At 33.9% G+C, this 12,175-nt stretch overlaps 1 protein-coding gene across 1 annotated transcript; it reads right to left on the bottom strand.

Annotated features, from left to right (window-relative positions):
- Positions 1-4,384: 4,384 nt before the first annotated feature.
- Positions 4,385-12,076, bottom strand: LOC132752266 (uncharacterized; the record flags this gene model as incomplete). Its single annotated transcript, XM_060742585.1, is given in 5 exon segments — positions 4,385-4,641; positions 5,930-6,075; positions 7,154-7,393; positions 10,952-11,002; positions 11,984-12,076. Coding segments are annotated over 5 exon segments (704 nt in total), but the record flags the coding sequence as incomplete, so codon positions are not given.
- Positions 12,077-12,175: the final 99 nt, after the last annotated feature.

Here is a 12,175-nt window from a genome sequence, read left to right as displayed (position 1 = left end):
ACAGCATGGGTCCAGATCAGACTGCGCGGATGCGCAGGCTGGTCTGGATCCATGCTGGTCGCAAACCCATTATGTTGGTTTTGTCATGGTGCGGCTCATATTTTTATACTACAAATGAGAACTATAAACACAAATCACACTTGCCATGGTAAATCTCAAGTAAAAAATTTTCATAGCGCTACTTTCACTGTTAGCAGACGAGATTTTTTAACTCTTACTGAAAACCATTTTCTACTATTTATACACTGATTGTCACCCTATCATTTGTAGGTCAATGTTCGGATGCATATATCTAAGTTTCTCAGTCAAATTTTGGGAGACAAAATTTATTTCAATCAAAATGAAACTAATCAACGGAACATATAATTGAGCCGCGGCATGACAAAACCAACCATAATGGGTTTGCGACCAGCATGGATCCAGACAAGCATGCGCATCTGCGCAGTCTGGTCAGGATCCATGCTGTTCGCTATCAGTTTCTCTACTTGAATAGGGAATTTGTAAGCGACAGCATGGATCCGGATCAGACTGCGCGGATGCGCAGACTGGTCTGGATCCATGCTGGTCGCAAACCCATTATGTTGGTTTTGTCATGACGCGGCTCATATCATTTTTTTTAAATGGGACGTAAAGCTAAACACCATGCTAAATGTAATACGATGATTAAAATTCAAATACGGTTTCCCTGATTCGAACCAACAGAGGTCAGGGACAAGTAAATTGAAGTTGGCGACCTTAATCAATGGGCGAGGAACATGTAAAACATTGTCTCGACAATCATGTGTGATTTTGATAAACGTTAAATTAGGTATATTTATTAACGTGATTAAACATATGTACTTAGCTTGATAAATAACAAATTTCAATAATGCACATATATTAAAACTGAAATAAAACATCGGAAAAATGCATGCATGTATTCACTTTAAAACAGAAAAGTGTTTATTTATTTATTTTTTTTGTTGTTTTTGCTTTGTGTGTGTGTGCGTGCGTGCGTGTGTGTGTGTTTTTCATTATTTTTGTTTTTTTGTTTTTTCTTTGGTGCATGATTGGATTCGTGGTTGATCTCCGAAGAGATTGACAGGTTTGGAGAAAGTTATCTACTTTGTTCAAATTGAATGCACATGGAACTGGTGTCCAAATCCCTGTTCAAGAGAATGTCTCTGTAATATTGTGTCGTTTTAAGAAAAAGTAAAAAACCACTTCAATAAATTTGTCCTACTGGTATGAAAACCCTGTATTTTCTGCATAATAACGTTCCTGCATATATAGAAGCTACATTACTGTAATTGATTTTTTTCTTTCTTTTTTTCCGAGAAAAAAGAAATTGCTGTCCGTAAACATGCACCGTATTCTCAAGACTTTTTCTGTGACTTTTTTTTATTTTCTAGGTTGAAAAACATCAGTCTTGCGGGTCATAGCTTCAAGAATGGAAATGGGCTTGGTCGAAAATTTTCAGATATTGTAAGGTATACCTAAGGCAATGTATGGAGGACTATGTTGAAGTATTGAGAAATTGGATTTTACGTCAGAAACTTTGTATTTTATAAGAGGAAAGTATTTTCTGAACGGTTGAAGTAGAATTTTGTTAAAAATGTGCTCTTTTATTACATTTATTTACCATGTTTGCATTACATATTGACCCGGACACACCTTTTCTATATGCATTAGATCTGAATACTAATAGATCTACATTAGAATAGGCAAATATTTACTCGGAAAATGGTATATATTTATTATTCAAATATTGTCACGTGATCACCCACCTTATATAAATATATATAGAAAAATAAATGTCTTTAAATAATCTTATTATTGTCTTAAAAAAACCTATTTTCTTAAAGGAGCAAGAAATATTGAATTAAAGAAAATGATTAACAAAAGTTAACCTGTTAAAATATGTCTCTTAATACAATATGTTATCTTAAAATATATAACAGATTTAAAGATTTGCTCATTATCTACTTAAAGGCTTATTATTGCCAAGAAATGTTTTAGTTTTATTTCTCCACCATTTTCTATATTAGGTTTCTTATTATAGTTTTTCAAAAAGTTATCCAAATTAATACCTGAACCATATTTTGCTTCTGTTTCTTCCATGGACTCTGAATGTCTAGTAATTACAGTGACTTAGTATTTTGTATGGAAGTTAAAATACTACTTTGTTAACATTTTGTTTGTATTTACATTCAGCACTACTTAAAGAATCTAAGAAGCTCTATAAACATTTTTATGCTCCCCGAAAAATTTCGGGGGAGCATATAGTCGGCGCCTTGTCCGTCTGTCCGTCTGTCCGTCCGTCCGTCCGTCCGTCTGTCCGTCCGTTTTCTTGTCCGGAGCATAACTTGAAAACCCTTGGAGATAATTTGTTGAAACTTCATACAGTGGTAGAGGGCATCGAGGGGGAGTGCAGTGTCAAAGAACCATAACTCTATTTTGCCCGGTTTTTGAATTATCTCCCCTTATAGAAAAATCTTGTCCGGGGCATAACTCTAAAACTATAAGAGATATCAACATGAAACTTTGTAGGTGAATAGATCTCAATGGGTAGATGTGCAGTGCATAAGAACAATAACTCTTTTCATCCTAATTTTGGAGTTATTGCCCTTTGTTAATTTTAATACTTTGAACTTTGTCCGGAACATAACTTGAAAACCCTTGGAGATAATTTGTTGAAACTTCATACAGTGGTAGAGGGCATTGAGGGGGGTGCAGTGTCAAAGAACCATAATCTATTTTGCCTGGTTTTTGAATTATCTCCCCTTATAGAAAAATCTTGTCCGGGGCATAACTCTAAAACTATAAGAGATTCAACATGAAACTTTGTAGGTGAATAGATCTCAATGTGTAGATGTGCAGTGCATAAGAACAATAACTCTTTTTGTCCTAATTTTGGAGTTATTGCCCTTTGTTTATTTTAATACTTTGAAACTTGAACTTTGTCCGGAACATAACTTGAAAACCCTTGGAGATAATTTGTTGAAACTTCATACAGTGGTAGAGGGCATCAAGGGGGAGTGCAGTGTCAAAGAACCATAACTCTATTTTGCCTGGTTTTTGAATTATCTCCCCTTATAGAAAAATCTTGTCCGGGGCATAACTCTAAAAACTATAAGAGATATCAACATGAAAAACATTGTAGGTAGATAGATCTCATTGAGTAGAGGTGCAGTGCAAAAGAACCATAACTCTGTTAAGCCTTATTTTTGAATAATCTCCCTTTTAGAAAAATCTTATCCAGGACATAGCTGTAAAACTATAAGAGATATCAACATGAAACTTTGTAGGTAGATAAATCTCAATGGGTAGATGTGCAGTGCACAGAATCATAACTCTACCTTGCCTAATTCTGGAGTTATTGCCCTTTGTTTATTTTTACTTTTTGAATTGTCCAGGACATAACTCGGAAATCATAAGAGATATCATCAAGAAACTTTGTAGGTTGATAGATCACATTGATTAGAAGTGCAGTGCAAAGAACTGTAACTCTGCCTTGCCTAATTTTAGAATTATTGCACTTTGAACTTTTTCCACGGACATAACTCTGAAACTACAAGAGGTGTACTTTCCTGTGTCCAAAACCTATTCGGGGAGCATCACCCGGCTCAAACCGGGCTCTTGTTAAACATTGTTAAAGTCTTGTTTGCTCTTTATAAAGAAGCAAAAGTTTATTATTTTCTGAGAGATAATGTGACTTTAAATATGTACAATAGAACAAAAAGTAACAATAAGTTTAATATACAACATTTATAACATACATGTGTAAAATTAATGTAGTTTAAAAGCGACAGAACTATGCTTAAAAATATAAAAGAAAAATGTGTACAAAGAAAAATGGTTGATAAATCACTTTGAATTCAAAGAATTTAAGAAGAGATAAGTTTTTTGGTTCTTTTTAAGAAAGAAGCGGAAAATATACATTAATAAATTTTCGCAGATTTGCTTGTTGAAACAAACATGTGCAAAACCATTTTATTGAGTTCCACATTATTTAATATTAACACAATACGTCTAATACTAGTACTTGCTAAAAGTACTGGCGGCAACGGAATCCATGCCGTCGTCAGTTCATCGTCTGCACTGTTTGTTTTTTCAGTCAGTATATATTTTGAAATGTACCCTTAAAATGATGAATTGTTTTGTCCAGGTTTAAAGATAGGCGAGTCCATTTTAAGTATTTAGCGGGATATGGATTAAAATTCGAAACCGTCTGATGATTATTGAAATAAATAAAAAAGAAAATAAATGCGTAGAGATTAAGGAAATGTATAAACGATAGATACAAAAATATCAAACAAAACGGTTACATATTTGATACAACAAATAAAACTATTGCGGATAACACCATTACCATGTGTCATTGACTAACTTAAATAACTTTATCTGTTCATTTCAAAAAGTTTTAGCATTTAAATCCTTTTCTTATACTTTAAAAATAAGCATTGAAATGTCTTAATGCGTGTTATTTTAAGACGTTATGAATGCTTTGATCGTCCTACAAAGAATCCGTATGTCGTTAATCAAGGCGGCGAAGTCCAACAGAGCAATCGACCCTAATGCCGCAATAAGAAAGACTAAACCAACAACCCCTACCGCAGTAGCCGACGGCCTGTCGTCGGTGGCGCTTGTCTTCGTACGAATCTATCAATAAAATAAAACTACATGTAGTTATATAGCTGGTTTCTACAACGTTTCGTCCATTTAATTAAACTAAATGCAGTTATTCGTTAAGTTTCAGTTTTCATACTCACACCGTACATTCAAATGGGTAGACAACCGTTCAACGCATCGACAGCCGTACTAGTATATACATGTCGGTATTAAAACATAATTGACAGACGGTAAGAATTTATCTATTTTTAACATATCCCAACTTTGTTCGAGTAATTTAATGTTATGGATTCATAGTCAACATCGATAGGAGCTTGGTACAGGTTTTATTGGATAGTACAATAGTAATCATACTTAAAACTAATTGATACGTTATAAAATAAATCATTTTATATGGCCGACAACTTACACATTATTGAAGTGTAGATGGATTTCGTCAATTATGTTTTTACACCGACATATGCCGACGCGTTGAACGGTTGTCTACCCATTTGATTATACAGTGTGATATTGCAATTTAAACTTGTACATTTACAATTGACATATTTTTTGTTTATCATTAGCGGTTGCCACATGTTGTGTTAAAACTTGCCCTGTTAAATACTACGGTACACAATCATGACAACGTCTAATGTGGTATTCAAGAATACAATGGTATTGATCAAACAGAATGTACTGATCAATATTGTCTGATAACAGGAAGCTGCCGGGATATTATTTCAAATCATGAAAGAAAGGCTGTATGAAAGTGATGTAAAGAATCAATATTGATATCGATGAAACTTCAAAAACTATTTTAATTCATTAGACAATAAAATGTTCAAACCTGTTTACATTTATACGGTCACAATACAGATGATGTTAAAAAGAAACGTATATGGATAGAGCAAGATGGTCTGATTGAAAATGATAAAAAAAACAAGGAGAAAGGAAGAAAGAAAAAAGAAAGAAAGAAAGAAAGAAAGAAAGAAAGAAAGAAAACGAAAACGAAATTAAACTTAAAAATTATGCGAATATTACACAGCGAGACAAACAGAGACAAAAATAGAGACAAACAGACAAACAAACAGAAAGAAAGAAAGAAAGAAAGAAAGAAATAAAGAAAGAAAGAAAAAGAGAAAGAAAGAAAGAAAGAAAGAAGGAAAGAAAGAAAGAAAGAAAGAAAGAAAGAAAAGAAAAGAAAGAGGTGAAAGAAGTTAATCTCAAAAAGTGTACGAAATTAATCTTACAAAGTATGCAAATATTTGTATATAGTTAAAAGAAATTATCATATATAATTCTGTTGAGACAGCTCCGTCATGAAACATTCTTGACTTACCACTGCACTGAGTTCGTTTTCCTTCACTTTTAATTTCTCCTGTATTTCTACAACGGACTCATCAAGTTCCTCCTGCGTATAGTTCCGTGGCACCGTCACCCATCCACACGGACATAGGCACTCTGTACGGCACGTTTCTACTGGTACTGGAAATAGACGTTCGGAACTCAACATTTAAACATGTTTCCAAACTAACATACCGTAAAATTCCTATTAATCTCCTCTGGGGGCTAAACATTAGGGGGGCTGTTATCATGGTTATCACAACACAGTTTTTCCTAAATCCAAAACTCAAGTGTTGCTATTACCATTTAAAAGGTTTTTAAGTTTATATGACACATTTTTGTGTTCACTACGTCAAAGTAAAAATGAATTCTGAAGGATTTGAATAAAATTATGGATTTACTTATGAGTTTAGCACTGATGAGTAGATTTTTTCCATTTCAATAAGCCTGGAGGGGAGGGGGGGGGGAGTATTCAGGGAAGGCGTTTAATACATAGGAATTTTACGGTAGGATGTATTTTGAATACATTGAAACTATAAAAATCCGTATAGCAAACGATCTTACATACACATATAGGTCACCATGGGTAATGATAATGCAAACGCACTATGTTGGTTTTGTCGTGACACGGCTCAATTATAGTAGAAAAAAAGTCTTTTTCAGTGATCCTATGATTGAAAATAAGTCTGACAATAATAATCAATTTAAAAACGTCCACTGATGTTCAATGACATTTATCACCAAATCCGAATCAATCTCAACAGGCAGAATTTTTGCACTTTCGGTTCCTACAACCATATCATCTATAAAAATATACTAACTCAAGGTAGATTTTAACTCGAAATATTGGATTAAAATTAGTCAAAATCTTTTAGCATTAAACTACTATATGTTTACATGTTTAGTTTCTTAGCGTAGGTTTGACCGAAATACCGCATCCGTTCTGTGTATTCTAACTATGATGTGTTCCGAAGTTTGACGGAAAGGGCCGAGGAGATGTTGAAAATAGTGGAAATGTGGATATTTTCTCAGTTTGCCAAAAATTAATTAATAAATAAATAAATTCGGCAAAGTCATATTACCCACACTCAGTGCGATATACTGTGGGTGATATGGATCTTATCACACAGACATAAAACGTAGTATCCCATAGGTTAGCATAATATAAAAAGTATTTTACAACTTCGTAACTGGTTTAACAAGGCTTCAAAATACATACAATCGGACAATCCGTCCATGTTTATGTCTGCACCAATGACTGTTAATGGTTCAAATGATGGTGCTGACCCTGATACTTGGATGGCTGGGCCTATGCTATCTGCAGAATCATCCGTAGAGTTTGTGCCACTTATAACGATACCACCATCTGTGTCATTATGTCCCACACTGACGTTTACTGAAGATGAGTTACAAGAAACCATTGCATCTGGAATCGACAGGTCTAGAACACGCAGTGTTGCTGTAACCAAAAAAGATCTATTAATAGAGATGAAAGTCATTCGGACAATATACTGTTTTCATTTGTGTTTCCCTTTTTCGTAAGATTTCTATTTTTAAGCTACGAAATGAACGTGAGAAAATACTACAATATGTAATGGAATATTGATAAAATATTTTGAGATTTATTAAAAGATCGAATTTGATAGCATCAATCTTCATGTTCAGCAAACGTTTTCATGTGCCAAGTGTACATGTGTAAGAAGAAATTAAATACATAGAGGATATTTCTTCTATGAATACAGGATTTGTTCATCAAGTGGCGGTAGCCACGAGTGAAATATCATAATTTTCACATCACAAATATATAGTATTAGATTTTTTTGACATTGCAATTTGAAGGACGTTCCCTTAAAAAATAATTTTGTGTACTGGCAGATTTTAGAAGAAAGTAGTCCGACAAGACACCAGTGAAAATAAGGAAAATATGTTTGACTGCAGTGAAAAATAAAATTTTAAAGTGAAAATTCGGAAAATGAAAATACGCATTTTATTACATCTATATTGATCAATACTTCATTTATAATTACATGATAGAATAAATAATCAATCACTTACTTGTATTTACGCGATTATAGTAATTTTAGTTTGTGTGCGTTGATTTTTATTATACATCGGCCCCTCTATTAAAGTCACATTATGCCTCAGAAATAAATGTGTTGTTTTTTCTTCTTATCTTTAGAAAGGGCAAGCAGGAGTTTTATAATGTTTAAATAATGATTTTAGAGAAAATTACTTGCTTATCACCTTGATGCCCCGGTCACATATTCACGGATAATGCCACGGAAGAGCCAAGGTCTAATCGTTCACGGATTACTACGGATAAGTGAAATTCCGTATTCCGCTACGGTTCCAATACGGACACACAACGGTATGAGTACGGAGTCCGACTGTGATTTACCTTTTAAAGCCCCCGGAGAAGACACGGATTGTTACGGACCGACACGGTTTGATACGGAGCGCACGAATCAGGACGGACGCACTACGGATACACTACGGGTTGCTACGGTATAAGCATGGCGTAGGTTGTACGAATAAGTACGGTCTGACACGGAGAAGAAACTGTATTGATACGGAGAAGAACGAAAATTGCCACGGATCTATACGGACCTAATACATCCGTCCACAACCGATCTTGCTTGCTCATTTTCAGAAAGAAACACCTAGAAAACGAATTGCACGTTCGGTGATTTTGGGCGGAGAGGATTCAGCCTAATCGCGTCCGAACCCCAGAACACATCAGTCCAATTAAAGTTAATTTCTTGAAGAACGCTGGATCCTCAACAGTTTGGCCATGGGCGCCTTCATTTCTCTTCGTAAAAGCCCATCTCTAGTCCACCATCTCGTCTGTCTTCCCTTACCTGATTAGATATGGACTAGTAATCATGAATAAAAACTGTTGATCAATACTGCTTCTCTTTTAATTTTAAGATTTGCTGTTCATCTTACAATTACATTCATAATCGTGATGTTTATTTTTTTAAAATATGTAAAAGCTTGTTAATTAATCTTATTATCACTCATATGGAGTGTCCGAGGCTTTGAGACAACTTCGTTTTATATACATATTTACTCCATTTTCACGATCCAATGTTTTGTAACATATGTAACATTAAATGTTATTCTATTTCGTATGAATTGTAGTACGATATTAATATAAATTTACTTCTATGCATGTCATCAAGCAGCTCCGACCACTGCCTCCGCATTCTGAGCCATTTCAATATAAAGTTGCCAGCCAGAAAGTGCAAATTATCAATTTATTATATGTTCCTGCAAATATCATTATGTCTGTTTTTTAACAAGAAGGTAGTATTTATTACCCTTGAAAAAGTAACATGATAAAACTTTAATTAATCGTACTAAACAGTGGTGGGCCGTACCATTCCGTACCGTTTTCGTGTTGCAACGCAATAAACCGTATAAGACCGTTGCTAATCCTTGCCTCTCCGTAGTACAACGTATTACTTTCGTGGCTTTCCGTTTGACAATGCCGTAATAATCCGTATTAAACCGTAGCTTATACGTAGGGTAACACGCTACAAATACGTAGTTCTCCGTTACCAAACCGTGGAAATCCCCTTTGACAAGTTGGTGGACTACGAATCAGTACGGAACTATTACGGTTTTTTACGTACGGACAGTACCCCGTATCAGTACGGATTAATACGGACTAGTAGGGATAAGCTACACGGTTGATTTTTCCGTACAAATTTTTTGTGCATGTTCAGAAATTGTCAAGGATCGCTACGGATATACAAGGACTACTACGATTGATTACGGTTACAAAAAGGAGAGCTACTGACCAGTACGGGTAGCTACGGAAGATGCCGGAATTATTCCGTGGCTCTTCCGTGGGCGTATTCCGTGAATATGTGACCGGGGTATAAGACAGAAGTACTGAATTTGTAATTATTTATTTGTATTCTTATTTAAAGTAGCAAAATGTAAACAATCAAAATAGTATTTTGACTTCCAAACAAAATGCAAAATGACTGCAATTGTTCTTATAACTAAAAAAAAAATAGAAGCAAAAAATGGTTCAGGTGGCCGATTAGTATTCCCTATTCGAAAAAGGAATAGGGAACTAACTTTATATACATTAATTAGTAACCTGTTAGAAAGTACAACAGGCAACCAAGATTTTAAGACTACTTAAGGTTTTAGTCAAATAGAAATAAAAGCATTTCTAAGGCTTGTTGGGCTTTAAATGTTTATTTTCATTACGCATGTGTAAGTCATGATATATCCAGACAAAAGTAGAAAATCCGCTAACTACTAAAAGGAAAAATCAATTCGATGAAATATTTCAACCCCAGTTGCGTGATTGAAATAAAATCATAAAACGGTATATAATACCGTAAAATTTGACCAGTTTTAAAAGAGACAGATTGGGTTCAATTGATAATATATTTTTTTTGAGGCCATATACTGGATAATTCTAGAGGTAGAAACGATTTTAAAAACCGTTACACGATCGAAAATATGCGCCGCAATCTGCGGTCCCGTTCTCGAGTTCCTATGGAATGAATGCAAACCTTGTAGCAATTATTAGCTATCAGTAATAATTTTGCTTTCGCTAACCATGTGTTCTTAGTGAATAAATGCAAACTTTGTTACACTTAATAGCTATCAGGAATAATGTGTTTTGCTAACCATGTGTTCTTATGAATTAATGCAAAATTTGTTGCACTTAATAGGGGACTGGAGGTGTAGGTATCCTCAATTCTCTCAGAAAAGCAACAAATCGGACAAAAAGTTCACAGAGCCAATGATTTTTAAAATCGATAATGAGGTCTATGTTTAAATATAAAATCATTAAGTACATAAAGTTATTTTTTCTCAAAAAAAAGCACAGACAAATTAAATATAATTTACTATTTTGAGGAAATTATTCAAAATATGTACGGAGATAATGAATAACTAATAGTACAAATAATGTTTAGATCGTCTGATATTTGTTTGCGCATACGTGGGCGTTCTTGTCGTCATCAGGCATATAATTTAAAGTACGACTTACTGTGTGTTCCATTAGCGCAATCTTCGTGTAGCCTGCCATCGATGTCATAATCTGAATAATTATATCAAAGACACATGAAGCACATCTATACAAGCAATACAAAAAGTGAAACTTTGTGTACGTTATTTAACAAAACATGAAGAATTGAACAATTGTTACTTAAAGATATACCATGCACATCCTTCAGCAAAATATTTTAATCATAGAAATGTACTAAAATCTTTGAAATTCTTACTAAATATGTCTAACATGAATAAAAGAATGAATAAACTATGTATGGGACGCTGTGTTCCTTTTAATAGGTCCAGTAAAGTTGGTCATTTTAAAGAAGAAAAAAACTGCCTGACACTACATGTATATATTCATATTGTAACCATCTATAGTTTGTAAAATTTTAAACATAACATATCTACTTAATTTGAAGTCAAAACATGTATATTTTATATTTACAGAGAGGTTGTGCTGCAATTTTTATTTTCTAAAAATCAAATGAGCAAAATTTAAACTTATTTAACCAATTAATTAATAAAGTATAGCAAGAGTCCCCGTAATTTAATATTTGACGATTTCCAAAAAAAGAATACACGCGCTATTTTCACCCATACTACTTGAAATTACAGGCTTTGCGTGCAAAGGAAATTATATTTTACGTGCAAGAAACATTTATAATAAAACAAAAAATGAAAATGTTAAATTTCTGCCTTAATTCTACGATTTATTCATATATTTTACTGTCACAAAAATAGCAATCACAGACTTAATATGACGGTTATGACGTAAAATGCATTACGTTTTCCAAACAAAGCACAATACTAAAATATTGGATAATTATTGTTTAGAACATAGTGTTGTTGGATGTGAAGGTATTTCATGGACGTTCCAAGTTTTATTGAATCTTTTACTGCATTTTTTTTCTTCATCGCTTTTTATTGCTGGTAACAATAATGTTTTCATAATCAAAACTTGGACAGCTAATTTCGATCAAGATCTTCCTTATCGCCAAAACTGCGTGATTTTCTTTTCTGAACTTACCAATAGTGCCCGGTACAGCACTATCCGAACAATGTTCTTCATCAATAAGTCCGTCACAGTCATTATCTATTCCGTCACCAGGACTTCCGGTAGACAAAGTACATACCTAAAGTTGTGAAAACATTTAAAGCGTATACAGTTAGACTCATAACAAACATATAATGGAGCATTTTTTTATGTCATGGTTTTTTC

Source organism: Ruditapes philippinarum, unplaced genomic scaffold (genome assembly GCF_026571515.1).
Source record: "Ruditapes philippinarum isolate M1 unplaced genomic scaffold, ASM2657151v2 ctg220_1_1_1_1, whole genome shotgun sequence".
In the NCBI taxonomy this organism is placed as follows: domain Eukaryota; kingdom Metazoa; phylum Mollusca; class Bivalvia; order Venerida; family Veneridae; genus Ruditapes; species Ruditapes philippinarum.
This window is presented reverse-complemented; position numbering and strand designations above follow the sequence as displayed.